At 42.4% G+C, this 27,657-nt stretch overlaps 1 protein-coding gene across 1 annotated transcript in view; it reads right to left on the bottom strand.

Annotated features, from left to right (window-relative positions):
- POLR3F (RNA polymerase III subunit F) overlaps positions 1–27,129 on the bottom strand; it is a 107,928-nt gene extending 80,799 nt beyond the window's left edge. Inside the window, exons 1-4 of the mRNA XM_081950500.1 lie at positions 26,943–27,129; positions 26,145–26,262; positions 25,258–25,325; positions 9,197–9,264 (exon numbers count right to left, since the gene is read on the bottom strand). Coding sequence (XP_081806626.1) covers positions 9,197–9,264; positions 25,258–25,325; positions 26,145–26,262; positions 26,943–27,046 — 358 coding nt within the window. The 5' untranslated portion in view covers positions 27,047–27,129. The remainder of the gene's footprint in view (positions 1–9,196; positions 9,265–25,257; positions 25,326–26,144; positions 26,263–26,942) is intronic.
- Positions 27,130–27,657: the final 528 nt, after the last annotated feature.

The raw sequence follows: 27,657 nt of genomic DNA, 5'->3' as shown, positions 1-27,657 counted from the left end.
ATACTCAAATCCTACAACCATTCTTCTTGTTTTAAGCCTCCTAATAATCTTTGTTGCTCTTCTCTGTACTCTTTCTAGAGCAGCAGTGTCAAACCCAAGGCTCGCATCCAGCCCGTGAGGTGGTTAGATCTGGCCTGCAGGGGTTTTCTGGAAACAGTGAAGGACTGGCCTATGGGACCTTGGTGCTGATCTGCAATCTGATAGCAGCCATCAAGGCTGGACTATGGCCAGCCTTAGATCCGCAGTGCTGCCTCAGTCCCTGGGTGTGCTCACAGGAGGCAGCAAGCACGCAGAGCCTGGTGACCCTGAGGACTACATTCTGAGTGCTTTCCTTTCACCCAAGATGTATGCATCCTTGTACGCTTGATGCTTCCTATGCACAAATCCAGGGGGTGGGACCAAAGCAGTGCCACAAATCTAAGGCTGGCCACAGTCTGACCCTGATGGTAGCCATCAGGTTGCATATCAGTGTCCTCTCCCCACGTGAGAAAGCCACGCTGCTGATCTCTCCCCTCCCCTCATCCCTTCCTGAATGCAGAAGAAGGAAGGAGATGACAAGAAGAGGGAATGAGATCTTTAGGACCGTGAGACTTCTACCTGCCAGGCACGATAGGCGATAGCAAAGACTGGGAGGGGGGACATGGCAGGTGAGTGGTGATGGCATGCGGGTTCTGGCATTAGGGGGAGGGGGAGAAGCAGAACTGGCTTCTTGGCATTAGGTGTGGAGGCAACAGAGGGGTGGGTGGACAAAAAGGAAAGCTGCTGCTCCACAGGTTGGTTTTTTTTTTAACCTGCTAGAGGCTTTGGACAGAGGCTTCCCATTTTGATCCCTCCCCCATCGCTGCCTCTCTGTGGCCCTCCACTCACTTCTCCCAGACCCATGCATGTGTTTGTGTGTGTGCGCATGGGGGAGGGTCTCCAGCTGTGACCACTGGGCTGGCCCTCAAAGAAGCAGGAGCAGCAACATGGCAAAAGGGACAGTGGGGGAAGGCACATATGGCTGGAATGGGCAGGGGGTTGCCCAGCGCATCCAGTAGGCCGGACTGTGTACCTCCCCCCTGTGCCTCTGCTTCCGGCTATTGCTGCCACCACAGGTCCAAACAAGGTGAGGCAGGTAGTGGGCGGATGTTGCCAGACACCATCAGCCCACCTACTTTTTTCCCCGTCTGTTTTTGCTTGCATTTGGAGAGTAGGTAGCCACTGGTCCTCTCAGCTCAGCATTAGGGGAACACACTCCACACACGTCAAGGACAAGACCTCTGAGGGCGCCAAGATGACCAGCGGCAACCTGCTCTCCAGCCGCGAGGAAAAACAGACAGATACATAAAGGGTAGTGAGCACACGATGGCTGACAGTTTATAGCAACAGCCGCCCCACCCCATGTTGCCTCGGGACAGCAGCACCCCCCACCCCCTGCATTACCTCACCTCACCTCATCCTGTGGGATGATCAAAGTTTTTTACTCCAAATGCATGGATGATAATTTCACATAATAATGATATTAAGAACAATAAAACCAGGGGAAATTCCGGGGGATCCAGAGACATCCGCAAAGTCTCTGGAAACCCAGGGGAAACCCCTTTTTCGATCAAGAGCCAGCCCCTAGGCTGCCGAAGCTACTGACAGCTCGGCAAAGCAAGAGTAGGAGAGAAAGAAGCATGCCGTGTTTTGGTGAGACTATTTAAAAAGTTTTTTTTCTTTTAAATTATACAGAGGACACCCTAAAATTGGAGACTCAAGGAAAACAGAGTATAACCAGAGAATTAGCGACGGGTTTGAATAGAGTTAATTGAAACTACCTGGGTTTTTTTTCCCCTTTTTATTACCGGAAGCTAGACTGGACTCGTTACAATTGTTGTTGAAGCTTTCTCTTTACTTTTAACTTCTTTCTTTAGAAGTGATTTGATTGGAACTATTCTTTCTCTTTACTTTTAACTTCTTTCTTTAGAAGTGATTTGATTGGAACTATTCTTTTTTATTTTTATTTTATTCAATGCCTTAAAGATTCTTTGCTTCTTTTACTTTCCCTTTTTTAAAAAAAATACTTTTTACTAAAGGCAGCGCTTTAAGGGGCTAGGGACTGCATTTTAATACATTTTAACACTGCCATCTAGTGGACCTTGAAACATTGTTACCAATTCTTACTGCTGGAATTATTTTGAGAAAAAACCTCCTATTTAAGGTTAAGACCTGATAAGAGGCAAGAATTACAGTTGTTTACTGCAGGCTGTTTCGTGTGGGTCTTTAAGATCTGGAAACCTATCTTGGAAGATGAATGAAAACTTGTAAGAGAAAATTGGAGTGACTTTGGAAACTACATCAAGAAGGGGGGGGGGGGAATAACAACAATAATGAACTTTCTCCTTCATGTTTTTGGCTGAGAGTGTTTATATTATTCTGCCGGGGATGTGATGATTTTTTTTTCTTTGTTGGTGCGTGTGCTGTTTGCTACGCTCCAACTTTCTTTTTTCTGAAGCCCTGAAGCCTTGAAGCGCTGAATAATTTTTTCTTTGTTTGTCTTTACCTTTTCTTCCTTTTTTTTTACTTTTTTGAAATATTAGAGATATAATTTTTTCTCTCCTCCCTTTCCCTTCACCCATCCTTATTTTTTTATAGATTGCTTTTTTTGATGTCCTTTTTTTTACCTTCTTCCCGTATTCTTCATCATACTCTCTATATTCTCTCTATTTTAACCTTGACCTCTCTGCCTACTTTTTCTATCTAATTACTACATACTTTTTCTTCTCCTTTCTCCCTTTTTTTCTCTTCCCTTTTCTATCCTTTTTTTTCCTAGAGTTTATTGCAATTGGATTGAACTACAAAAAGAAGAAGAAGAGAGAATAAATTAGCAAGATGAGCAGAAAGCCAACACCAGTGGGCTCCACAACAACCACCCCTGCCTCTTCACCGGCAGGAGGACAAAGATCAATACAAACTATGATTCAGCAGGAAAAGAGAAGACTACATCATTAGATACAATTATGCAAGCAATACAAAAACTTCAAACAAGCTCTGATGAAAAATTTGATACACTTGTAAAGAAGTTGGACAATGTGGAAACGAAGATGGAGACAATGGATCAACGAATTGGTAACATAGAAAAAAACAGATAAAGCAGTGGGAAAATAAAAGCTATACAACAATGGGTCAAAAAACAAGAAGATAATATGCAAAAAATTGCTGAAAGAGAGGAGCAAAGAGAAAAGAGGGATGAAGAATTTGATTCTAGATTGAGTGAAGTGGAAACAGAAAGCAGTGCAATAATCGGATGGGAGATGGAGCGTTCTGAATACTTCTTAAGATTTCAAAATATAATAGAAGAAAAGGGAGAAAACTTGCCACAAATAATATCTGAAATCCTCATAGAAATATTAGAGATATCTGAAGAGAAGATGTTGGATGGCATAGATGAGACATTTCGAGTAAATACAAGATATGCAACGAGAAACTCCCTCCCAAGGGAAGTCTATGTAAGATTTACTAAAAAAGCATTAAAATTACAAATCTTGCAAAAAATAAGAGATAGGAAACTGGAATATAAAGGCAAGGAGATTATAATTCTAAAGCAAATACCAAGAAGAGTGAGAGAGAAGAGAAGAAAATACCAATTCTTGACTACAATTTTACTTAAAATAGGAGTTAACTACAGATGGCTGATTCCGGAAGGTCTAATATTCCTATGGAAAGGACAGAGGTACAGAATTGATACAATTGAGAAAGCAGAAGCTTTCTATGCAGAACATTTGAGAGGAAAGGCCGGGAAGTCTGGAAATGAAGAACTACTGGTGCAATTGTTAGATACACCTATAATTGAGAAGATGGAGGGTGCCGTAGGTGGAATTGATATTGAAGAAGGTGCTGTAGGGGGTGTAGAGATTAGAGTACAACGGGAACCAAGATCAACTAGAGCTATAAATCCTATATATAAAACATAAGGATGAAAGAAACAAAATTACTTTCAATTAATATAAATGGACTTAATTCGGCAAATAAAAGAAAGAAAATATTTCATAAATTAGAAAAGTTAAAATTAGACATAATTTGCTTACAAGAACTACATATCCAGCAAAGAAATGGCCACCTATTAGTACAACCAAAACTTGGAAAAAATTTCACTTCGTTAGCGGACTGTAAGAAAAGAGGAGTGACCTTTTATATTAAAGATAAAAATCCTGCGAAACAAATTTATACAGATGAAGATGGAAGAATTTTAATGGTGGAAATCATGGACAATGTTAGTAAAATACTTTTAATTGCAATCTACGCACCTAATGAAAAACAAGATGAATTTTATAAAAAACTCCATAAGAAAATTTCTGATTTAGACTATGCTGATATTTGTATGATGGGAAACTTTAACGGCATTATAAACCAGAATATGGACCATAAAACCCATAAAACAACAAAACCAAATAGAAAAACACTCCCGAAGTCCTTCTTCAGGATGATGGATGAAATAAACCTAAAAGATGTCTGGAGAGAAAGAAATCCTACTAAAAAACAATACACCTTCTATTCAAATGGACATTTATCATTCTCTAGAATTGATATGATTTGGGCTTCAAAGGACCTATCTAGCAGTGCACAAGAAGTGGAAATTGAACCAAATACTTGGGCGGATCACAATCCAATGACAATAAGATGGAGAGCGCAAAGAACAAGATCTAGATGGACCTAAACAATATGATATTGAAAGAGAAAAAATTTGTAAAGGAAATGGAAAAAGAATTGACTTTTTTCTTTAAAGAAAATAAAAAAGAAGATACGTCCTTGCAGAATCTCTGGGATACAATGAAGGCCTTTTCTAGAGGTTTGATAATAGACTATGCAAGAAAGAGAAATTTAAAGAAAAGACAAGTGTCCAAGGACCTAGAAAAAGACTATAGTATACTGGAAAAAGAATTACAGAAATTTCCACAAAAGAAAGAGATTAAAATAAAAATGGATACAATAAAACACAAAATGGACCTACTGGAAAAGGAGGAATTGGCACGAAAAATTAGAGGCACTAAACAGAACTACTTTGAAAATGCAAATAAACCAGGCAGATGGTTGGCATATATAAACTGAGAAAAGAAAGAGAGACCAAGAAAATACAACAATTAAGAGATGAACAAGGACAATTGCACTATGGAAATACGGAAAAGAAGAAAATTATACAAGACTACTACGCTAAGTTGTATGGTCAAGAGAATATAAAAGAGGAAGAAGTGAAACAATATTTACAAAATGCCAAACTCCCCCAAATACCAAGTGATACTAGAACTATACTAGAACTATATTAGAAGATAAAATAACAACGATGGAGCTAACTGAAGCCCTTAAAAGACAAAATAATGGGAAGGCCCCGGGACCGGAGGGCCTTCCTGTGCAATTTTATAGAACACTAGAGGAATCCTTGGCTATTCCCCTGCTAGAAGTTATGAATGAAGTAATGACTGAAAGCAAAATACCTAACTCATGGCTGGAAGTATATATTACATTGTTACCCAAAGAGGAGGCAGACCATACGCAACTTAAGAACTATAGACCTATCTCCTTCTTGAACTAAGATTATATGTTATTTGCTTCTATATTGGCAGAGAGACTGAAAAAATATTTAAATGGGTTTATCCACCCAGACCAAAATAGTTTTCTACCAAAGAGGCAAGTTAGAGATAATATAAGAACAATTTTGGATACCTTGGAATATTATGAGGTCCACCCTGAGAAGCAAATGGCTTTGATGTTCCTGGATGCGCAGAAAGCCTCTGATAATGTGAATTGGATATTTATGATACAACAAATGGAACAAATGAACTTTGGTAAGAACTTTATTCAAGCCATACAAACGATATACCACAAGCAAACAGCTAAGATAATGATAAATGGAGAACTGACAGATCCCATTGAAATAAAAAGAGGTACGAGACAAGGCTGTCCACTATCACCGCTACTTTTTGTCTTAACATTCTAAACATTCTAAACATTCTTAACATTAAAGTTCTAAATAGAAAGATTAGAGAAGAGGAAGAAATAAAGGGAACGACTATTAAAAAAGAAGAATACAAGCTGCAAGTATTTGCAGATGATTTAGTTTTTATTCTTGAGGAGCCACTTGAATCTGCATCTAAATTGATAGGAAAAATTGAGGAGTATGGAAAAGTTGCAGGCTTGAAAATAAATAAAGACAAAACAAAGATTTCGACAAAAAATATACCATCAAAGCAAAAAGAAGAATTGGCGGAAATTTTGGAAATGCAAATTACAAATAAAGTTAAATATTTGGGGATTTATCTAACAGCCAGATGCAGTACGCTAAAAGAAGATAATTATCTTAGATTGAAGCAACAAATTGCAATAGATCTGGTGAAATGGGAGAATCTTCAACTATCAATGATTGGGAGAATCTCAACAATCAAAATGAGCATCCTACCTAGAATTCTATATTTGTTCCAGACTATCCCAATTAGGTTGGGGAAAGACTACTTTGAAGATTTAAGTAAAATGGTGTTGAAATTCATATGGCAGGGGAAAAAAGCAAGAATAAAACGTAAACTGTTGCAAGATGCTAAATCAAGAGGAGGGTGGGGCCTACCCGACTGGGAGTTGTATTATCAGGCAGCTAGCCTGATGTGGATCAAGGAATGGATAATGCTACGAAATGTTAGGCTTTTGAATCTAGAGGGTCACGACCTGTTGTTGGGATGGCATGCATTTTTATGGTATAAGGGAATTAAAGCACATGGTTACTTCAGAAGGCATTATATAAGAGAGGCTTTGTTATTAAATTGGGAGAAGGTTAAGAGGTTGCACTACTTGAAAATTCCAGTCTGGATATCAACCATTGAAGCTTTTTCATATTCAATAATATATAAAAGGGAACAAACAGTTAGATATGCTGAATTATTGAATACAGAGGGTGAACTCAAATCTATACAAGAATTGAAACAGGAAGGTATTGAAGTCAATTGGTATTCATATGTGCAAATACATTCTAGATACAATGAAGATCAAAAAAATGAGGGCTTTTATGAATTAGATAAAATCTTAACAGGTAACGACGAAAAAGTAATCCAAAAATTTTATGCCTACCTATTAGAGGTGAAATTATATGAAGAACAAGTCAAAGAAACTATGTTAGCTTGGGGAAAAAACTTTGGGCATGGGATTGATTTAGAAAAATGGCAAAAACTGTGGACTCAAAACTATAAAATGACAATATCAGCTGCATATAAAGAGAATTTGTATAAGATGTTTTACAGGTGGCACTTATCCCCATCGAGAATAGCAAGAATGTCTAAGAATAAATCCGAAAAATGCTGGAAATGTCATCAGACACCGGGCACATTTTACCACATGTGGTGAACTTGTTCTGAAGCTAAAAGTTACTGGACTAAAATACACAAGTGGTTGGAGAAAATGATACATAAACACATAAACTTAAAACATAAACTCTTTTTATTGGGAATAATACCAGAAACATACAACAAGGACTTGAAATATTTGATTATAAATGTATTAACAGCTGCTAGAATTGTATTTGCCAAAAATTGGAAAAATGAGAAATTACCAACAGAGGAAGAAATCATTCGGAAAATAATGGACTGTGTTGAAATGAGTAAACTTACATTTGAAATTAGAGAACTAGAGGATGAGCAATTTTATAGAGTATGGGATTTGTTTTACCAATGGTTAGATAAAAAAAACTGGAAATGAAATCGCTTTTTAAATTTTTTTTTAATGCAATAATAGAAAGTTATATTTAATGCTGTGAAAGTTTCTTTTTTCTCTTTTTTATATGTTAATTTTTTATTATGAAACAGAGTACTTACTTATACGATATATGAAGAACAATAATGCACTTAATGTATAAGAGTGGGATGATTTAAACCGTTAGGTATAATTGTAGGTAGTGACTATTTTATAACATAAAGATTTCTGCTATACTAAATGGACTAATGATGATGTAATGAACAATGGATACACATATGAATTGAAATACCTAATGACTATATGGATTGATAATTAACAATGGAAAATTATAGTTGGAGTTGTGGATGATTGAAAATATTATGGTTAACTGAAAGTATAAATGTGTAATATGAATTAATGGGAATCTTTTGATTTAATCCTTGTTCTTATTTCTTAGAGATAGGTGATATAATTATGTAAAAACTTACTGTTACCTAATAATTATGGATTTAAGGAAATAAGGGCTGTCACCAATGAAAGAATACTAATGGCAATTTGAACACACAATGCTCAATGAAATATTTAGTTATGTTTAATGGATAACCAGTGATTTTATTCTTAACTGTAAAAACCGCTGCACAAAAAATTGTAACCAAACGACATGCTTGATGAAATCAAGGCAAGTTGTTTTTTTTCCCCTTGCTCTGGTTCTGTATGTGTTGTCTTGTCCTTTTTAAAGAAAAATAAATAAATAATGCATGAGAAAAAAAAGAACAATAAAACTTTCTTTGTGCTGATGGGCACAATTATGAAGTTGTTTTTTGTTTTTTTTAATGAGCCAATAAACCTACCAAAGACAATCTGGGAACTAAGATAGGGAACTATCACAAGCATCTCAATCATTTTTATCTAGACCCCACCCAGTTTTATACAACAACAACTTTGTAATTGTTCCAAAGAACAAATGCAGGCCTTGACCACCAAAGGTGATGTCGCAGGAGGACTGAGGAAACCAGGAAGAGAAGTAAAGCAGGGAATTAGTTTGGTATCTCTACACAGGCACAAGAGGACAAAGTTCAATGCCCTTTCCCAAATGCCAATGAACCTTATTTAGTGTGGCTTGGGTGCAAACCACCAGTCTGAGAAGTTTCTTATATTATGAGCAACAAAATAGCTAATTGAACTCTTCACGTGGGGATCTAATTGTTTGCACCAGACAGGTTCCCTGTTCTGGGATAGAATAATACCAAATAAACTGCTGCCAAGGCAACTACATATTCAATACATTTTCTACAAATTAAGAAATGATAGAAATGTTAATTTCTGATATATTTTTTTTCCTCCTAGTCCTTGATCACATATGTAGGAAAATGAATTTGTCCAGATTTCTTTTTATATTTATTCGGCAAGCAAGCAATAATTTTCTCATACTTTTGGAATTCCACCATATTCAAGAACAGAATAGCTATTGCACTTCACAAAGAAACAGTAAAGCAAGAGACCCGATAAACCATACACAGACCTTTATCTCCAGCATCCTCTATAATCTGATATACCAGTTTTTCCTGATTGTCAGATCCCTTCATTTTTCTGCAAGAAAACAGAATTTAAAGTGAACATCTTTTCATTTTTCAAAGATCAAAAAGATTTGGTAAATATGGAGAATAGATAGCAAAAGAAAAAACTATAAGTAAAACTATATTAAAAAAAGAAAGAAAACAGACTGCCTATCTCAGACCTGAACATTCCAATAAAAATCCTAAGGGGTCTACAGAAGTGAAATTGGTGTCTCTTTTCTGGATGAAGGGCAGAAATCTAGCAGTATGATCTGACAAAATGAACTCACTTTATGGCTAAAGTTTGGATTCAAAATTCCAGTGTATAATGGAAAAATGCAAAGGCTTTATATCTGGATGAAACTGGATTTTATTTTTCAGTCTTGAAAAGATACTGGCTAAAGATAAAATAAAAATAAAACAATCTACAAACTGATTTTGGTCATTGGATAGATGGAATCTGTCACTTAATTAATTTTAAATCAGAATATCAGCTTTTAGCTGGTTCCCAAGAAGGAAATATTGAACAGAGAGAGGTCAGTTACCAGCAGCAGCTATGTTAGCAAGGAAGAAACTGAATTGGAAAGTTTTGGTGGAAAGAGATGTCAGAGTGAAGTTCTTCTGAGTCTTTATCCAAGGATATCTCGCAGCACTAGTTTCAGTTAAAGGCTGAGTATTTAAAGAATAAAAATCTGTATTAAGTTATAAAATTTTAGCAACAGCAAGCTTATTTTTGTTCCATTGAGTATTTGAGGTAAGAGAAATATAATTAAGTTTAATATAATTTGACTAATATTATTTTGAAAGATATTTCTGTATTAATTCCGTTACCCCTCTTCTCCCACTCTCTTTTTATTTTTTAGTACAGCCTAGTGTCAATATTCCAAATAAATGCAATTTTTTACAAGAGCACAGAAGCAAACATTAAGGGGATGTGGAAATAGAAATGGCTTCTGTGAAGATGTTCTCTAGGAATGTGTGCTTGATGGTTTTAACCCACAAAAGTCAAGCCAATAACTATGAGCTTATGAGGCAAAACAGCCTGGCCCTTTATAAAGAAAAAATATATGCTAAAGGGCAGCTAAAACTTTTGCTTTTGGAATTGAGGCACAGCCTTGGGAGATCTGTACTCTCTTCACTAAATTTTGGGAAAGTGAGGGCAACTTTTTTTTCTCACCATGAAGCCAGCTCCAGGGTTCCAGCCCCACCTCAGAGCATGGGAAAAGTGACATTTTAAACGTACTGAAGTTAAGTTGCTACCTTTACTGTTTTTTTCCTTCTTTGTAAAAGGCCAAACTGGAGAGTCTCACGAGAGGAAGAAGACAATGAAGGTCAGCGATGCAGAGCAGGGTAGAGGGTAGCTGGTGTACAAAAGGCATTTCAAGCTTTGTGGGGAAGGAATTCTGCTTTGTGCCCTTGGAGTCTCCTGGATATTTGGAGTTTCCAGCAGAGTATCTGCTTTGTGCCTGCTGTGGAAGCTTTTGAGGCATTTTGTTTTCTGGACATGCCATCTTTTTTTGCTGTGCTGCTGGCCAGACTGGGGCACCTACAGCTTCTTTCTCTAGCTTCCCTGTGCTCACACCATGTTGCAGCACCCCCAAAACTGGCATGTTGTCTGCCCCAGGCCTCTCAGGGACTTTCCCTACTGAGAAGCCCCACGGTCTACTTAATGATTGGTACAGTTGCATAACAAGCTTGTCTGGGAAAGCCATGATGCAATTGTAAAGTTGAGCCAGGTCACACGGTGACCTCTTAATGTCCACAAAAACCTATGAACAAAATTCCAGGCTCAATTGTGGTTGTACCTGTATTTCCATTTGGACCTGCTATCTTATGAAGGGATAAATTGGGCGTTGGTCCTTACCTGATACGCTCATTCTCTGTGACATGGAGACAGCAGCCAGACTGGCTTGCTCTGTCCAGTAAACAATTGGACTGAGTCTACACTTGTGATGTCATTGTACCCTGGTGACTCCTCCCAGTTTAGATGAAGCAGACTGTAGACTCAAGTGAGAATTGTGAAAACAAAGGGATAACTGCCAAATTGCATACTCTCTCTTCCGCACAAAATTGTTCTGTTTAGACTGACCTACACTAGGGTGGGACTGGCTGCTGTCTCCACGTCACAGGGAATGAGAGTATCAGGTAAGGACCAACGCTCATTCGCCTATGATCGTGGAGACAGTAGCCAGACTGGGATATACCAAAGGAAGGGCTGTCCACTAGGGTGGGGATAATTGATTAAAGGACATTAAGGCACATGTACTTGTTGTAGCACTCTGCGGCCAAAAACTGCATTAGCTGACGCATACTTGTCTAATTTGTAGTGGCGTATGAAAGCCGTGGGAGATGACCATGTGACTGCCCGGCAAACGTCTTCCAAGGAAGACTGTGTAGACCATGCTGCCGTAGTTGCAGCACTCTGGGTGGAGTGGGCTGTAATGTTCTTTGGGACCTGTAAAGTCTGAAGTTCATATGTTAATTTAATACAGGCTTTGAACCACCGCCCCAGACTTGAGGGAGAAGCCTTGTTTCCCAAGGATGCCTGGCGAAAAAAGACAAGAGATTCTGAATGTCACACCGAAGCCATGCAGTTGATATAGATTTTAAGCACTCTGTGGACGTCAAGAGCGTGCCGTTTGCGCTCCTGTTCATGGCGAGGAGTAGGACAAAAATCAGGTAATGTCAATTCTTTGACCCTGTGAAACCAGCTGTTGACTTTTGGCAAGAAGATAGGATCAAGGCACAATACAACCCGGTCTGGGTGGAATATGCAAAGATTGTGTCTTACCGACAGGGCCACCAGGTCTGAAATAGGTCTGGCAGGTGTTATAGCTACTAGAAACAAAGTCTTGAAAGATAGCAATTTCAATGACGTGGATCTTAATGGTTCAAACGGTTGGGAAGTGAGAGCCTCCCGTACCTGTGGTAAATCCCAAGTCGGGTACCTGTGGATGACAGGAGGTTGGAGGTTCAAGGCATCCCGGAGAAATCTCCGAACCAGAGGATGGGCAGAAAGATGTTCTGTGGATGAGCCATCCAGGACTGAAGACAAGGCTGCAACCTGTCGTCGTAATGTGTTTGGGGTAAGAAGCCCCCTCTGTAAAAAGTCCAGTACTTGAGGAATGGAAGCCCTGAGTGGATCTATAGCGAGATTAGAGCACCAGAGCTCAAACGCTCGCCACGTGGCATTATAAATACGGTTTGTCGAATCTCTACGAGATGCCTGTATAGTTGCAATGATGTTGAGGGAAATGTTATCAGCTGTTAAGGCTTGCCGCTCAATCGCCATGCGGTTAGTTGTAGCCACTGGGGGTCTGGATGTAGGATTGGCCCGATGAAGAGAAATTAGCGACTGTGGGATGCGCCATGGTGGGGAGATCGACAGTGTCATGAGGTCGGCAAACCAAGGGTGGCTAGTGGGGCGCCAGAAGTAAGTGTTCTGCCTCCTGTTCCAACATCCTTCGCACTACCCTTTGGATGATGGGGCGACCTGGACAATAGGAGAATATCATCCAGGTAGCAGCGGATCCTAATGGGAAATGATCTGATGTGGGCGGCTAGAGCTGCCAGAACCTTCATGAAGACCCTGGGAGCAGAGGAGAGACCGAATGGGAGGGCCCGGTACTGGTAATGCCTCCCCACATAGAAAAACCGGAGATATCTTTGGTGGTCTGCGAAGATGGGAATGTGAAGATAAGCTTCGGTTAACTCTACCGAAGTGAGGAAATCGCCCCTGCTGACCCCCCTCCAGGATGATGTGGAGGGAGTGCATTTTGAACCGCCGATAAACAATGTGGTGGTTCAATGACTTTAGGTCTAGGATCGCTCTCCAATCCCAAGAAGTCTTTGGTACCACAAAGAGGCAGGAATAAAACCCTTGACCACTCTAAGATGAAGGAACCGGTTGGATGGCCCAAATCTCTAGTAAGTGTTGTATGGCTTGTTCCATCAGCACCCTCTTGTGAGTGAACTGGGAGATCGGGCATGATACAAAGTGATCTTGAGGGGTGGAGAGGAACTCTAAAAGTAGGCTGAATTTGAATTTGTTTTGAGGACCCAATTGTCCATCGTGGTTTCTTCCCAGCGGTGAGTGAAAAACGCTAGATGGCCCGTGATTGGTAGGGAGTCCAGATAGTCACTTTCGCTTTTGGAATTGGCGATTGCCTCCCCCACCTCCCCGGTAAGACTTCTTGGGGGGAAAATGCTGAGCGTTCCCTTAGCCCTGTCCTGATGGGATCCTTGTCTGGTTGGAAAGGAATGACGCTGCGGACAGGGGAAGGAGGATCCCCCATCCGCTGCCTGAAAGGGCGACCTCCTATAGAATGGGGAGGGATGGTTGTCCTGTTTCTTGTATATAGAGGAAAGGACTTGCGTTTATCCTTAGATTTGGTGAGGTAAGGATGCCACTAAATGGGGAAGCTGCATGGCGCCACTTGGTTTAGGCATCCACCTGCCACAGCTTAAGCCATAGCAGGCGTCTGGCTGTGACTGAAGAGGCCATGGCTTTTGATGCAAAACGGGCGGCGTTTAAGGAAGCATCCGCTGAATATTCGATAGCCGCCCTAATTTTATTCAGATCCCTATGTGACCTAGTATCAGTGGTTGCAATACGTTCCTGGAGCTGCTGGATCCAGACTAGTGCCGCCCTGGAGAAGAACGAAGTAGCTGCGGAAGCCCGCACAGCCCAGGCAGCTGTCTGATAACTCTTTACCAATGTTTGATCTGACCTTTTCTCCTTAGGCTTGAGGACTTCCTCAGGTGCTCCAGAGACCACTATGGGCGAAGACAGGGCTGCAATAGGCGCGTCCACTGGAGGTGTCTCAAGGAACTTGGTAAGTTCTGGAGCGACGTTGTAAAGGCGTTTGTCTAAGTTGGTTGGCAAGAGACCTGTGCCAGGGGAGGCCCACTGTCGTTGAACCACATTCATAAAGATCTTCGGAGATGGGATAACCTCCTTTTCCACTGTATGTTCAGAAAAAAGAGCGCTAGGACGTTCAGTTGAGGTTGAATCAACAGCCTGAGTCTGTGTAGAAGAAGAAGGTAAGTTAGCTACTTTTATTGCTTTGAACAGGAGAGATTTAAAGCGATCAGTTTTGAACAATCCGGCAAAGGCAGGGACATCTGGGGTGATACCCTCATTATTTGATAGGTCCGAGTCCCTGAGGGTATCTTGGTCCCCCAAAATGGAGGCCTGACTGACTAATGCAGAAGGAGGGGTTTGCTGGGGGCCCGTTAATGACCTATGCCTGTGCGAGGACCTGGATGATGGTTGCTGCTGAAGTCATGCTGCAATGCCTTGCTTTATAGCTTCCGAAATTATGGCTGCCATCTCTGTAGAAGAGATTGAGGCCTGAGGCACCCCTGTTCTCTGAGCTGGTAGGCATCCAGCCTGTTCAAATGAACAGTCTCTGTTGAGAGGGACATCAAAAAAATTACCCTTGGTAGCAGGTTCTATGGAAGATATAAGCCTCGGTTTCGCTATTCGCTTTCGGCTGCCATTGAAACGGGGATGGGGGCTGGTATTTGGGAGGGGAAGGTTTGGTACAGAGAGATTGTTAAGAGGGAGTTTTATTCTCACCATCTACTGCGCATGCTGATGGCTAGTGTTTAGAGTTGGTCAAGGCCAACTGTCCTGCATACCAACCTGATGATGCTTCTTGGAGATGCAACCCACATGATACCTGAGAGTTTTGCAGATTGGACAATGGGATGGGGGTTACCAGGGGGAGGGGGTTGGACAAATATTGATATGTATGATTTCGCATGCTTTTGCCTCAGACCTTGCTTTACTTAGCTGCTATCTTTTAATAACTAGTAAAAGTACTCTTAATTCTGCAAAATGGAGTTAAGTGGTTTCTTTCTTGGTTGCTGAAGGAGGCCGGCTTGACAGAAGATGAGGAGGAGGAGAAGGGGGACAATTCCCCTTCTGATTCATCTAAGGAAGGACAAGTCCCAATAAGGATTAGTTCGGGGTGAGCAGGGGAGGTAGCATGATTCCCCCATGGTAGGAGGGGGAGAGGCCTGGATGTTCTGGGCCGCCTGTTTCTGGGCCCGCTGAAACTCCTTCTCAAGGGCCTTGTCTTCTTTCATCTGCCCTAATGGAGGTCTTAGAAGCTTTGGCAGCTTTTCCTGCATCAGGAACCTCCTTAGCCGTCCTTTTGCAGCTGCACCTCACCCCCGATGGCCCTGCCTCCTCCAGCTCTTTATCTGGAATAGACCCCACCAAAGAGGGGGTCTATGTACTGCCTGCCAGTACGCTAACCCCAGAAGCTGAGAGAAGATTGGCAACGATCTCACCGTTCCGCAGGCAGCTGTGACAAGAGAGCTTTTTAGCTCCGTGATCACTTCAGGATCACTGGGCACTCAAAATGAGAACCGCTGCTCTTCGCACACTTTTTCTTGTTATTTGAGCCGCAAGATGGTGGCTGCTGGCCTTCGTGCACCTTTCCTTGCCGGCAGATTTGCAAAATGGTGGGCGCTTCTGCTCGGTCAGCCGAAGCGCAAAATGGCTGGTCGCGAGGCTCTGAGTCAGCGGCTCCTTACGATGTGCAGGGGTGCAGAGCGCTTCTTTAAACAGCCCCAGAGCCACAGCTCATAAGCTGAGGAGTCAGCACCACGCTGACTATGAATAGTTTGCAACCCGGAGCATGCTCGTGGTCGCAAGGCTGTAAGTCAGTCAGAAATGAAGCCCGAAGGCAAATTTGAATCTCCCGCTCAAACCGGAGCAGGAGAAAAAAACTTCCAATAAAGAAAATAATTTTGAAAAATGCCAATTGAGTTAAATGGAACAATTTAGACTAATATCCAGGAGGAGAGACCAATTCTCACTGGTAGTCCAGGCTGGACTGAGTCTAAACTGGGAGGAGTCACCAGAGTACGATGACATCACAAGCGTAGACTCAGTCCAATTGGTTACTGGACAGAGCAACCCAGTCTGGCTGCTGTCTCCACAATCATAGGAGAAGAAAGTTATTTAACAACTCTCCAAAATACCTGGGGATAACATTGGACAGATCAGTAATGTTCTGACAAAACCTAGAAAAAGCAGCTGCAAAGTTGAAAAATCTACTGAACTGGCTGGAACATCCTGGGGTGTTGATGCTAACACCCTACGAACAACAGCCTTGGCTTTGCTTTATTCCACAGCTAAATATTATGCCAGTGTGTGATTTAACAGTGCTCAAACCCAAATGGTCAATGTCCCACTCTGCGAGACAATGTGTCTCTGGTACATTGTATCCCACTCCTATGCAATGATTACCATTTCTTAGCAAATCATACACACCCACATTAGAAGACAACTAGCTCTCATTTGATTATGGACAAGGATGCTAAACAACAAGGCCAGGACAATGCTCAATCCATCACAAGATTGAAATCTCTTAGCCATGGAAAACAGCTATTCACCTAACATCTACCCAGTTTTAACTCCAAGAATGCCTGGAGAGAGGAATAGTCCAAGGTACCTTCTTGTGGTCTGAACATTAGTGATCCCTTTAACAAACCATCTGTTTTTAACCTATCTCGCTTGGTTTGCATGAAATTGAACAGGTGTGATAGTGGAAGAACTATATCTGCCTTGTATCAAATACGGATTAACAGAGTTGGAAGGAACCTTGGAGGTCTTCTAGTCCCAATCCTCTGCCCAAGCAGGAGACCATACACCATTTCTGATAAATGGCAGACCAGTCTCTTCTTGAAAGCTTCCAATAATGAAGCTCCCACAACTTTTTTTCATTAAATTTTTAAAATAAGTTTTACAATTATTTCCCCCCTTTCCCTTCCTCTTCCCCCAACCCTACCCCTCTTCCCTCCCTCCCTTCCCCTGACCTCCCAGAGCAGAATACAGGGTATAAACATTTAACAAACCATACACTAACATAAGCTAACTAATTTTAACATGTTACTATTCTTGTACTTTAACTCCCCCTTTATTAAACTAACTTTAAATAAATTGTAGCATTCCTTATGCCTTCATTCATAAGCTATCTGACATTTTTTAGTCCGGTATTTGTTTTGAAAATAGTCAATCCATCGTCCAGTTTATACTTCTCATCTGAGTGGTCCTTCAGATACGCTGAAATTTTGGCCATCTCTGTTAAGTTTACTACTTTTAACGTCCATTCTTGGATAGTGGGCAACTCTTCCTTCTTCCAATACTGCGCCAATCTTGCTGCCGTTGTTAGGTTCAAAATCAAATTAGTCTCTATAACAGTACAATCTGAAACTATACCTAACAAAAACAACTGGGGCGTAAACTTTATCCTCTTTTTCAAAATATTTTGAATAACCCACCATATTTTTATCCAAAATGCTTTAACTTTTTTACAAGTCCACCAAATATGGTAATACGTGGCACTAACACCATCACATCTCCAACATTTAGATTGTAGATTCGGTTACATACAGGCTAACTTTTTTGGATCTAAATGCCATCTGTACAGCATCTTGTAAAAATTCTCAAGTTCTGAGCTTGTGTAAATTTTACATTTCTTACCCAGATAGCTTCCCATGTTTCCATCATTATTGGTTCTTCAAAATTTTGTGCCCATTTTATCATATAATCTTTAGCTAATTCTGTTTCAGAGTCTATTTCTACCAATACATTATACAACCTTTTTATATGCATTTGACCCTGATCCCTAATTTGTTTTATCAAATTATCCTCATTTTGGATAATACCAGTTTTCTGGTCTTTTTTCCATCTAGCCTGTAACTGTCCGTAATAAAACCAGGTTTGAGTTATCCTTTCCTCTCTTAGTACATTCAAAGATTTTAACTATGGTACACCTCTATCTATACTAAGAAGTTCTGCATATGTAATTACATCTTGTTTTTGTTCTATACTTATGTTCTCTATAGCGTGTCTGGGCACCCGCCACATAGGTATCTTATCATTTAACCTATATTGATATTTTTTCCAGACATGCAATAAAGCATTCCTTAAAATATGACTTTTAAAAATCTTATCCACCTTGTCATATATTAGATAAGCATGCCAACCATATACCAGATCATAACCCTTAATATTCAATATTCTATCCTCTGTTAGGTTAATCCAACCGCTAATTGTTGTTAAAACTGCTGCTTCATAGTATAATTTTAAGTTGGGCATTCATGTTCATAGGAGGAGCTTCCGGGGGAAATGGCGGACCTTCCCAGAGCTCCGTAAACGATGGGGCGCTCTGGCGGGGATAGCAGGCATTATTGGCCCCCGTTGGTCATCCTGGGGGCCTAGAATTATGTAGTGGCAACCCTGGTTTGTTTGATGTACAGCTGGGATCCGGATGGACCCGCTAACCAGGAGAACGGGAGACGGAGGACAGCTTAGGGACAGGAACACAGAGGCCGAGCTGCGGCAGCTACGGCAGCTGCGGCAGCAAAATGAATAAAAGAACTGACAGAGCAGAAAGGAGACGTTTTGGACGTTTTGGGCGGCTGCCAGGCGGCGTAACAGCGCGACAGCTAAGGAGCGAGCCAGAAAGAGAGAACAACGTACAGGGAGACCTCATCTTACCGGCGATGGCGACGGAGCGGCTGAGACGGCGCTGGAATATCGGGCGCCATATTTCTTTTCAACTGCCAGGTGGAGAGGCCATTGGGGGCTGGAGGTCGGGAAAGAAGCTGCAGGGATCGAAGAGGGAAGCCGGGGGGGTCGCCGGAGGCTCGGGGCGACCCCTGAAGAGCAATAGGTCGAGCAGCTGGCCTTGGCACCTCGTCTACCCCCCCCCCCCGCTGAGGTGCGATTCCTTCATACTCCAAGAACTGCTTTCGGGCCTCTGGGCCTAAAGAACTGCCTAAAGAACTGCCCTAGGCCTCTGGGCCTAAAGAACTGCCTAAAGAACTGCCCTAGGCCTCTGGGCCTAAAGAACTGCCTAAAGAACTGCCCTAGGCCTCTGGGCCTAAAGAACTGCCTAAAGAACTGCCCTAGGCCTCTGGGCCTAAAGAACTGCCTAAAGAACTGCCCTAGGCCTCTGGGCCTAAAGAACTGCCTAAAGAACTGCCCTAGGCCTCTGGGCCTAAAGAACTGCCTAAAGAACTGCCCTAGGCCTCTGGGCCTAAAGAACTGCCTAAAGAACTGCCCTGGGCCTCACTGGTGGAACGTAGATTATTGTGGACTGTGAGGTCTGTCCCCTCCCATCTTATTATTTGCCTTTTAAATATCTCTCTACTTCATTCTTTGTTAATCTTACATCCTAGACCTGCTACAAAGAGAGACCCTGCCATAGCCATAATCATAGATTGGTCATCATCCCAACTTATTCAAGGTCTGACATCCTTCGACTGCGAGGTTCCCCCCTCTCGCAGGCGTGCCCCCCTGCCCTGACGAAGGCCCACCTCAATGAGGGGTTTATTAACCCAGAGAGGTGGAGGAAGCGGGGGATTAGGGGTTTTTTAGTAAAATGTTTTGTAAAGCTTTTAAGGGGTTCCAGGGAGCGGGGAGGGTTGGTTTGGCCCTGGGGTATGGATACAACCAGGCCAACATGTAGGGTCAAGACGGAAGGGAGGGTCAAGACGGAAGGTAGCGAAGCGGAGCGGATGGCAGGAAATAACATCCCTATAAGGGGAATTCCAATCACGACGGTCGTAGGGAGGGGCAGGCGCGAGGACACCAGAAGAACGTATAGTCGGTTGGCAGACCGGGGCCACTGGATACGCCCGGTCGCTTGCACCAACCCCCGCAGACTAGGTGGACAGGATCAGCAGAGCCTGGGCCTTAGGCTGATGTTATGTAACGCGAGGTCCGTGGTTAACAAGGCCCCCCTCATCAGTGACTTGATCACAGAGGGGGAGCCGGACCTCGCAGGAATAGCGGAAACCTGGTTGGGCCCAGAGGGGGGGTTACCCCTCAGGGAAATGTGTCCTCCAGGTTACCGTGTATTCCACCAGCCACGGGCCCAAGGTAGGGGTGGGGGGGTAGCAATTATCATCCGGGACGATCTGGCACCGAGAGAATTCACTGTGTCGCAGACATCTGGTTGTGAGTCTCTGGGCGTAAAGTGGGGTCCAGGGAGTCAGTTGGGCCTGTTGATAGTATATCTGGCTCCCCGCCATACATCAACGGCCCTGCCCGAGCTCCTCGAGCGGATCGCGGAGATGGCGGTTGAGACCCCCAAACTACTAGTGATGGGGGATTTCAACCTGCCGTCAACGGGAAAGGCATCCGAGGTAGCCCGGGAATTCATGGCTTCCATGACAGCCATGGGTCTGACTCAAGTAATTCAGGACCCCACTCACGAGCGAGGCCACATTCTGGATCTTGTGTTTGTCTCCGACCAGTGGACGAGTGATCTGGGAAGAGGGCATTTAGTCATCACGCCCCTGTCATGGTCAGATCACTCACTTCTCCAGCTTGACTTCCCTGGCGCTACTCCCCACCGCGGGGAGGCGGAACCAGACTATCCCAGATGGTTCCGCCCCAAGCGCCTGATGGAACCGGATAGGTTCCAGGCTGAGCTTGGGCCATTTCCTGCTGACCTGTCCCGCTCCCGGGCTGAGGACCTGGTAGCCGCATGGAATAGTGCGGCTGCCGGTGCCTTGGACCGGGTGGCGCCTTTGCGGCCTCTCCGACGGCCACGATCGACCCGGGCCCCCTGGTTTAACGGGGAGCTAAGGGCGATGAAACGCCTTAGGAGACGCCTGGAGAGTAAGTGGAGATCCTCCCGCTCCGAAGCTGACCGAACACAGGTAAGAGCCTACATAAGGACCTACCTTGTGGCAATAAGAGTGGCCAAACGTCAGTATTGTGCCACTCTTATAGCGTCCGCAGAGAACCGCCCTGCTGCCCTGTTTCGGGTGACCCGCTCCCTTCTGTCACAGGAGCAGCGGGACCCCCCATTGCAGGGCAGGGCAGAGGAATTTGGAGAGTTCCTGCAGGATAAAATCGATCATATCCGGAGAGGTTGGACCCACTCCAGTGCTCCAGTGGGGACGTCCGGGACTAGTCTTGAGAGACCATGCTGGGAGGAGTTTGACCCTGTTGTCATCAAAGATTTGGACAGGTTGCGCGGGCGACTGCGGGCCACCACATGTTTACTGGACCCGTGTCCCTCCTGGTTGGTGCTGGCCTCCTGGGAGGGCTCACGAGGCTGGCTACTGGGGCTGGTGAACGCTTCGTTGGGGGAGGGCCGGATGCCGGCCGCCCTGAAAGAGGCGGTGGTCAGGCCCCTGCTCAAGAAGCCTTCTCTGGACCCAAAGGAACTAGCAAATTATCGTCCTGTCTCCAACCTTCCTTTTTTAGCAAAGGTTGTTGAGAGTGTGGTGGCTCAGCAGTTTCCGCGTCACCTGGAGGAAGATGATTATCTAGACCCGCGCCAGTCCGGCTTCCGACTCGGTCACAGCACGGAGACGGCCTTGGTCGCGTTGGTGGATGATCTCTGGAGGGCAAAGGATGAGGGTTGTTCCTCCATCCTTGTTCTATTAGATCTCTCGGCGGCCTTCGATACCATCGACCATGGTATCCTATTGCGCCGGCTGGAGGGGTTGGGGATTGGAGGCACCGTGCTACGGTGGTTCCACTCCTACCTCTCTGGCCGGACGCAATGTGTGTTGACGGGGGAGCAGAGGTCGACCGCAAGGCCCCTCATTTGTGGGGTCCCACAGGGGTCGATTCTCTCGCCTCTCTTGTTCAACATATATATGAAGCCGCTGGGCGAGATCATCCGTAGTTTTGGGGTGAGTTACCATCTGTACGCTGATGATACTCAGTTGTACATTTCCACCCCAAACCACCCCAACGAGGCTGTCGAAGTGATGACCCGATGTCTGGAAGCCGTACGGGTCTGGATGGATGACAGCAGGCTCAGGCTCAACCCCTCCAAGACAGAGTGGCTGTGGTTCCCGGCTTCCCGATTCAATCAGCATATTCCATCGCTGACCATCGGGGATGAGCAATTAGCCCCGGTGGAAGGGGCGCGCAACTTGGGCGTCCTCCTTGACGATCGGCTGACCTTAGAAGATCACGTGGCGACCGTGGCAAGGGGGGCGTTCCTCCAGGTTCGCCTCGTGCGCCAGTTGCGGCCCCTTTTGGACCGGGAGGCCTTGCGCACAGTCACTCACGCGCTGGTGACGTCCCGCCTGGACTACTGTAACGCTCTCTACATGGGGCTCCCCTTGAGGTGCGCCCGGAGACTGCAGTTGGTCCAGAATGCAGCCGCGCGGGTTATTATGGGGAGATCGAGATTCTCCCATATAACACCTATCCTGCGCGAGCTGCACTGGCTTCCTGTGGCCTACCGGGTGCGCTTCAAGGTACTGGTTACCATCTTCAAAGCGCTCCATGGCACAGGGCCTAGTTACCTGCGGGATCGCGTCCTGCCCCATACATCCCTGCGACCCACTCGCTCACACAGGGAGGGGCTACTCCGGGTGCCGTCCTCTAGAGAGTGCCTGGGGACGGTGCCCAGGAGTAGGGCCTTCTCTGTGGTGGGCCCTACCCTTTGGAATGACCTCCCCCCAGACATCCGGACAACAACCGATCTTCGCTCCTTCCGTATGAAGCTGAAGACCTACCTGTTTTGTCAAGCCGGCCTGGCATAACGTTACTATCTTGCCACCCCAGGTCATTTTACAATGGGAAATTTTGTTTTTAATATTTTTGGGGTTTTAAACTTTGTAAGTATGCTTATTTATGGACTTATTTTTACCTCCTCTGCACGATTTTATGGTGCTATCTTGATTATTGCTCTGTACGTCGCCCCGAGTCCCTGTGGGGAGAGGGGGCGACTAATAAGTTCAATAAAATAAATAAATAATAAATAAATGTATATCTTGCATTATTTTAAGTCTTATTCTCGGTTGTTAATACCTTTCTGCCATTCTTCCAAATTTGTGTCTTTTTTAAGTATTGGTATCATTTGAAAGAAGAATAGAAACCTAGGCAAAACATTCATTTTAACTGCTGCTATCCTTCCCAACAAAGACAATTGTAGTTTTTTCCGTTTATTCATTTCTATCTATATTTTGTGCCATAATGGTTCATAATTATACTTATATAATTTCCCATTTGAAGTTGTAATATAAATTCCTAAATATTTAACCTTTTTTACTATCTCACATCCTGTTACTCTTTCTAATTCTTCTTTTTGGTCTATAGTCATATTTTTAACTATCATCTTTGTCTTCCCTAGATTTACTTTAAACCCAAATACTTGACCATATTGATTAATTATAGTCATTAAGCCTGTAACTGATCCCCCGGCTGGGTTAAAGTTACAACCAAGTCATCCGCAAATGCTCTTACTCTGTATTCATAATGCCTAATCTTAATTCCTTGTAGTTCGTCAGACCCACGTATTCTATTCAACAATATTGCATTTTAGTTTAATATGTTGATGTCGGACCAGATAGCCACTAATCTTCTATATGCTAAACACAACACTTTTTGCAATGCCAATAAACCAGGTAGATGGTTAAGGATCATGTTAAGAAAAAAACAAAAGTCTTGTATTATAGAGAAAGTAGAATACAAAGGTAAAGTTTTTCAACAGGATATGATTAAAAAGACTTTTTTAGAATTTTACACCAGATTGTATGCTGGTGATAAAATACAAGGCTCCCACAACTTCTGATGGCAAGCTGTTCCATTGGTTGGTTCTCACTGTCACAACATTTCTCCTTATTTCCGGGTTGAATCTCTCCTTGATCAGTTTCCATCCATTATTCCTTGTCTGACCTTCAAGTGCCATGGAAAATAGTTTGACCCCTTCCTCTCTGTGGCAGCCCCTCAAATATTTGAACACTGCTGTCGTGTCTCCCCTGGTCCTTCTCTTCACTAGACTAGCCATGCCCAGTTCTTGCAAACGTTCATCATATATTTTAACCTCCAGTCTCCTAATCATCTTGGTTGCTCTTCTCTGTACTCTTTCTAGTCTCAAGTTCTTTTTTATAGTGTGGTAACCAAAACTGGATGCAGTATTCTAGATGTGGTCTTATTAAGACTTTAGAGAGTGGCATTAGTATCTCACTTAATCTTGATTGATTCCCTCTGTTAATGCAATTTAGGATTGCATTGGCTTTTTTGGCTGCTGCCACACTGTTGGCTCATATTTAATTGGTTATCCACTAAGACTCCAAGATCCCTCTCACAGCTACTTCTATTAAGCCTGGTTTCATCCTTTCTATATGTGTACTTTTGCTTTATCTTGCCTAAGTGTTAGACTTTACTTTTCTCTACATTGAATTTCATTTTGTTAGATAGGGCCCAGTGTTCAAATCTGTCAAGATCCATCTGGATCTTGAGCCTGTCATCTAGGGCCGTGATAGCGAACCTATGGCACACATGCCAGAGGTGGCACGCAGAGCCCTCTCTGTGGGCACGCACGCCATTGCCAACTTCTCTTCCAGGTTCCGTTGCATGCATGCGTGATGGACAGCTGTCCAGCGCACATACAGGCGACGGAACCCAGAAGTGCAGCTGCTGCCTTGCACATGCGCACCAGCCAGCTGCTCTCTTCTGGGTTCCAGGATGCCAGTGCTCCAGTGTGCGCTCCGGTGTAGGCACTGAGTGCCGAAAAGGTTAACCATCACTGATCTAGAGTATTGGCTATTCCTGCTAGTTTAGCATCATATGCAAATTTGCCAAGTTCCCCTTCTATTTCTTCATCTAAGTTGTTTATGAAGGTTGAAGAGTACTTTTAAGGACTACTCATTGAGTATTACTCGTTGAGCACTGTTTGTCAGCCAGTTACAAATCCATCTGATGCTGATATCCCACTTTTTTCTAGCTTGCCAAGAAGTAGGTTGTGGTCAACTTTGTTGAATGCCTTGCTGAAGTTTAAGTATATTATGTCCACAGTATTTCTCTAGTCTACATATTAATTTAGTCACTATGTATCAGTGGGAATGGAAAGATTCTTTGGTTCCCTGCCGTACCACTGTAGAAGTTTTATATATAATTGCATGAATTTACTTCTCTTCTGTCATGTTCTTACCTTATGATAAATAAATAAATAACCTCTACTTTTTCATACTAAAAAAATGATAAAACAATTTAAACAGAAGAGTAAAAAAAATATATCCATACGTAGCATTCTGAGATTCCTTGATTCTGTAGAGAAGTCCACCACTGCTTCTCAAAAGATCTAGTTGACCCTAAGAGAATACACACAACTTTAAAGCATTTCAACAGATTTCTAATAATGATTGCATAGCAGGAAGCAATATATTTCTTAACCACCCAACTGTGGAGGAGATGGAAGATTAATAAATATGAAAAATAATAAATAAATAAATATAAATTCTCAGTCAAAAAATTAGTCAAATTCAGTAACCCTGACTCTTATTAGAATAATTACTTTATCCTTCTTCCGAAAACCAATGGATGGGTTACATTTTTAAGAGAGGCGGACATACTGCCTAGAACTCCTGATTAAAAAGCAGAATATAAAAAAAATAAACTCCAAGCTATAATTATTTGCAGAATTATTAACAACAGAGATACATATGTCAAAAAGCATATACTGGCTACAGTTTTCTGTGAACTTCTATTCATTGACAAGCTCAGATTCCTATTGTTTCATCTATTGTTTAATTTTTACTTATGCTGTTCCATTTGAAACTATCTCTGCATAATAAATATGTAAGCAGAAATTAAACAGTTAACAGATTATAAAATACTGCAAACAGAAATTATAATAAAATTAATATGTGAAGTTATTTTTTAAAAAAAACTAAGGGTTTTTTCCCCAACAGGAAAAGGACAGTAAGTTCATAAGGGACATGTTAAGAATCCTAGTATGGCAAAGATGCATCAATCTAAATATGGATTTATAGGGTGATGTAAACTGTAAAATATATTCTTACTTTAATATAGTACTCTTACCACAGACATAGAACATATTTTTTATTTCAGACTGCAACTGGATAACTTTTTTAACAACCACCACCACATACAATTCAGGAAGCTCTTACCATAGAAAGCAGTCGGTTAATGGCCATGGCCCGTTGCTGAGCTTCCATGTGAGGCATGTCATTCTGAATTACTTGGTCTGTAATACCATGGGGAAACTGATGGCACAGCTCAATTATCCTGGGCAAAATAGAAGTAGTAAGATAAATACAGTTAACTCTAAATTTGTGTATTCTTTTTTTCTTATAAAATTAAGAGTCTTAAATTAAGACTAAGGGGGCGATAAAATAAATAAAAACATGTTCCACCCATAAAGTGGCAAATAAAAATAAAAATAAATATAAAAACATAAAACAATTAAGTCAGAATTCATGGAAATGAATTATATAAACAATTTGTTCTTAGCAGTTTACATTAAAACTAAATTGACTAAAGCCTATATCTAGTATCAATTATTTTGTGAATAAAAAGACATTGGCTTCCCAACAATTAGCATTAAAGAAATAGATGCGTATTCAAAAACTAAAACTTGTTCAACCATTTTGAACAACTTCCCTCAAAATGCAAATGTGTCAACACATCCTGCAAATTCTGTTTCAAGAAGAGATTGGACTACCATTTGTCAGAAATGGTGTAGGGTCTTCTGCGTGGAGGGGGTGGGTTTGGACTAAATGACCTACAAGGTCCCTTCCAAATTGTTAATTTATAATCTGTAAACCTACACTCATTAATCCATCCAGGTTTTCTCGTTACATTCTTATCCCACTACTCAACCCCTCTCCCCGCCCTACTCAAAAAAACCTTCAAGTTTAGGCCTACCAATCAGTAATGTTCGTTCTCCGTTCTCACTCATATCCTACCTGTTTTCGATTTCCAGAGGTTCTGCAGCTTTCAAGTCCGCCATTACAAAACCATTTTTCTTCTCTTTCTTCATATACGCTTCCCCACTTTCTCCCCTGAACATATTCAAATTACGCTATATACCAACCATCCAAACGCCTCAGCTAAAAGAAGCGTTGTGATAACGTCATTTCAAAGCGCCTGGCCGAACAGACGTAACGGAGATCACCATGGACACGGATTCCCAACAACGCCTTTTTGAATTTTCGCCTGTATAAATGCGTTTGACATTGAAGAGATCGTAGTCTACTAAGTAAAGGGAAGGAAGAAAAAAGATTAATAAAAATATCTTTAAAAGGAGAATCAGACGTTTTCGTTTGTCGGCTTTGTATTCTGCAAGTCTTCCTCCGAGTAAGACGTTATTTTCTCAAAGCCTTGCTTGTTCTCAGTGACTCTGTTGGTTGTCCATTTGAAATAAAATGATTTTGTGAGAAAATCATTTTAATATAGATCACTTTTAGCAAGTAAATAATTCTGATTCCGTGGATTTCTCAGTAAATTCCCATAATGAGTTGAAATTGCAAGGAATTGCATTTGTATCATTTTCAAAATGCCATGCTAATGTAAATGAGAAGAATAAGATGTTTCCACTTATTCTTCTGTCTTTTCTGACCAAAATGTAGAATTTTAGATTTCTCTCAGGCTACATTCATCCTGTTGGTTTTTGTTTATTTT

Source organism: Natrix helvetica, assembly GCF_964273705.1.
Source record: "Natrix helvetica genome assembly, chromosome: 4".
Taxonomy (NCBI): Eukaryota; Metazoa; Chordata; class Lepidosauria; order Squamata; family Natricidae; genus Natrix; species Natrix helvetica.
The sequence above is the reverse complement of the archived record's forward strand: the minus strand, read 5'-3'. Positions and strand labels throughout refer to the sequence as shown.